The sequence below is a fragment of the Berghia stephanieae genome, chromosome 6 (genome assembly GCF_034508935.2).
Source record: "Berghia stephanieae isolate SIO BIC M18660-M18661 chromosome 6, UCSD_Bste_1.3, whole genome shotgun sequence".
NCBI lineage: Eukaryota > Metazoa > Mollusca > Gastropoda > Nudibranchia > Aeolidiidae > Berghia > Berghia stephanieae.
This window is the reverse complement of record NC_088365.1, coordinates 435,420-439,086: the sequence shown is the minus strand read 5'-3', so window position 1 is coordinate 439,086 and position 3,667 is coordinate 435,420. Positions and strand designations below refer to the sequence as shown.

Here is a 3,667-nt window from a genome sequence, read left to right as displayed (position 1 = left end):
AGGTGTAAAATGAGTACCTGGCCGTTAAAAGCGTTGTCTTTGTCCGAAAAATTGTAATATCGCCTAACAGGCGTCATGTCCCGTCCTATATGTTAAATGTTGCTGTTGACGAGGGACCCATTGTAAAGCGCTTTGAGCACATTTAGTGGATATTGTGCGTTTTAAAGCTCAATATTGGACTCGACATACACATATTATTTGCAGGCCTGATACATGTAAATGTTGCTGCTCGAAGCTCGACTCGTAAATAGCAATGTGAAATTGAATGTAAGCTTCAATTTAATATACGAAAAGAGATCAAATGGACGTTTCGAGTTTTCCCTTTATCAATAACACATGCAGAGACAGAGAGAGAGAGAGGGAGAAGGAAGGGAGAGAGAGAGAGAGAGAAAGAAAGAAAGAAAGAAAGAAAGAGAGAGAGAGAGAGAGAGAGAGAGAGAGACTAGATAGAGATGGGTAGAGAGTTCTGGAATAAAGAGAGAGAGAGAGAGAGAGAGAGAGACGTAGATAGAGATGGATTGAGGGTTCTGGAATAAAGAGAGAGAGAGAGAGAGAGAGAGAGAGAGAGAGAGAGAGACGTAGATAGAGATGGATAGAGAGTTCTGGAATAAAGAGAGAGAGAGAGGGAGAGAGAGAGAGGGAGAGAGAGAGGGAGAGAGAGAGAGAGAGTGAAGAGTAGGGTTTGATAGAAGAATTCCAATTGTGAGAACCTTTGTAGTTTCGTCTTATAATGATACTTAAGCTGTATCCCCATAATGATAATAATAATATTGTATGTAGATCGAGATAGCCAAAGTAATAATTCCCTTATTGTTATACCCATTCATACAAACAAAAGTGTTAATAGCATGATAGGTGCTGATCAAAAGCTTATCCCCGCTGCACGCCGACCAGATCAAAGAAAACCCGTTTATTGCAATGCATGATCACCACTGATTTCTTTGTTCTCTTGGTCAAGCGAAAGCTGTTGATGGAAGAAAGAAACTATACGATAAAATAATGTCCTTCGCCTCGCTCGCCTTTAGATCTTTGGCGTCTTCAAAGGGAAAATATCCGCCCATTAACCCATTAATACATACCTATCATAAATTGCGTATATTGTGACTGTATGAACGTTGAAGTTATTGTTATTGTGATTATCTTTATTGTCATTTATTTAGCTGCAAGACTGGTCGTCATTTGAAATCCTAATAATGTCTTGTATTGTGTTTGTGGTGGTAGCAAAAATATGTCAAAATTAATAAAACACGTTCCAAAAATTTACCATGTTCAATGTGCTTCAAAATGCTTTATTTATTCTCCCAGCAGGCCATAGGGGAGCATATTATGTCCATTTCACACAGAACAAATTGCTTATTAGACGTCAGTTTTGTACTAATATTTCGTACATCATCAAAGATACTTATTTATTCCCACCTAAGTCGAGGGGTGTCATTTGAGTAAAGTGTTTTACCCAAAGACACAAAGCAAAGGATCAAAGCATACAGGGACTGAGAAATTGTAATGAACAAAGGATTAAAGCATAAAGGAAGTGAGAAAGAATATTTTACAAAGGATTAAAAGATACAAAAACTGATAAAGTATAATTTACAAAAGATTAAAGCATACAGGAACTGAGAAAGTATAATTTACAAAAGATTAAAGGATAGAATAACTGAGAAAGTATAATTTACAAAAGATTAAAGGATAGAGGAACTGAGAAATTGTAATTTAGCAAGGTTTAAAGGATTTCGGAAATCAGAAAGTTTAAGTTACAAAGGATTAATGGTTACAGGAACTTAGAAAATGTATTTTGCAAAGTATTAAAGCATACAGGAACGGAGAAAGTGTATTTTGCAAAAGAGTAAAGGATATAGGAAATAAGAAAGTGTAATTTACAAAGGATAAAATGTTAAGGAACTGAGACAGTGTAATTTGCAAATGATTAAAGCATACAAGGACTGAGAAAGTATAATTTACAAAGGATTAAAGCATACAGGAACTGAGAAAGTATAATTTACAAAAGGATTAAAGGATAGAGGAACTAAGGAAGGAAGCGTAAAGGACTTACCTTAATGATCCTGTCGTTGATTTTAATCCCACCAGTGTCGCCCACGCCCCCTTCGGTGACCCTCGAGATGACCACGCCCACTGGAACATTACTGTTGTTGTTGTTGTTATTGTTATTGTTGTTATTACTATTATTGTTGTTGCTGTTGTTGTTATTGTTACTGCTACAGTTATTATCAACGTTGTTGTTGCTGTTGTTGTTGTTGTTGTTGTTGTTATTGTTAATACTGTTGTTGTTATTTGCTTCCGTCTGAGGATGGGAAGAAAAATTTAAAATATTATTATGAATAAAACAAGAGTGATAATATGAATTCTTCGTCCTGCAAGAGGAGATGATAGGGAAGGATATTGATAATGTGACGTAAAAATACTGGTTCCAACCTCACTGAAAGTGTAAAACTAGTCTTTCGGAGGACTGTATATATACATTGTGCAACTGATCTTCTCGTTTCAGAATAAAACGTCATACTTTCTAGCCTAAATAAATGATGATCATTAAAAAAGATCACTCATTCTGATTCTCGATTTTTTACGCGCCGTAATCATAATAACTATCTGTTTAAACATCCTGCGACGAAAATAGCTATGCCACATTATGATTCGATGTGCAATTTATTCATTGTTAGTCTTCCTGCCTGAGAACAAGTTACACACATCCAAGGAGCTTGGAACCGTTGGATATTAAGGTGTGACGTCGTCTCTTCTGCTTCCCATTGCAACAAAAATTGGTTGAAGACAGAATGATAACTAGAATTTGCATAATTCATTGTTATTCCTCCTGAGGAGAAGGTACACACTCCAAGGAGCTTGGAACCGAAAGAGAGAAAGGTATGACGTCATTTTGATTAGCAGTAAGGGAACATTTTGGTTTGCATTATAGCGACATTTTGATGAGCATTATAGCGACATTTTGATTAGCAGTAAGGGAACATTTTGATTTGCATTATAGCGACATTTTGATTAGCAGTAAGGGAACATTTTGATTTGCATTATAGCGACATTTTGATTAGCAGTAAGGGAACATTTTGGTTTGCATTATAGCGACATTTTGATTTGCATTATAGCGACATTTTGATTAGCAGTAAGGGAACATTTTGGTTTGCATTATACCGACATTTTGATTAGCAGTAAGGGAACGTTTTGGTTTGCATTATAGCGACATTTTGATTTGCATTATAGCACATTTTGATTTGCAGTATAGCGACATTTTGATTAGCATTATAGCGACATTTTGATTAGCAGTAAGGGAACATTTTGGTTTTCATTATAGCGACATTTTGATTTGCATTATAGCGACATTTTGATTAGCAGTAAGGGAACATTTTGATTAGCATTATAGCGACATTTTGATTAGCAGTAAGGGAACATTTTGGTTTTCATTATAGCGACATTTTGATTTGCATTATAGCGACATTTTGGTTTGCATTATAGCGACATTTTGAGTTTCAATATGACACCATTTTGGTAGAACGTTCTGGTGACAATCTGGTTATGTAACGATAAAGACCTTGACAGTGTATCATTATTATCCATAATAAATTTGGCTTAGCCGGGGATTCGTCGCCATTTCCCTGGCAAGGAAACAAACGTTGGGGACAGATGCGATTTGGGTAGAATT

The 3,667-nt window shown here is 35.9% G+C and overlaps 1 protein-coding gene across 1 annotated transcript in view; it reads right to left on the bottom strand.

Annotated features, from left to right (window-relative positions):
* Positions 1-870: 870 nt before the first annotated feature.
* LOC144975563 (uncharacterized) overlaps positions 871-3,667 on the bottom strand; it is a 55,672-nt gene continuing 52,875 nt past the window's right edge. The window contains exons 3-5 of the mRNA XM_078919725.1: positions 2,051-2,299; positions 1,417-1,490; positions 871-964 (exon numbers count right to left, since the gene is read on the bottom strand). Of these exons, the coding sequence (XP_078775851.1) occupies positions 871-964; positions 1,417-1,490; positions 2,051-2,299 (417 nt within the window). The remainder of the gene's footprint in view (positions 965-1,416; positions 1,491-2,050; positions 2,300-3,667) is intronic.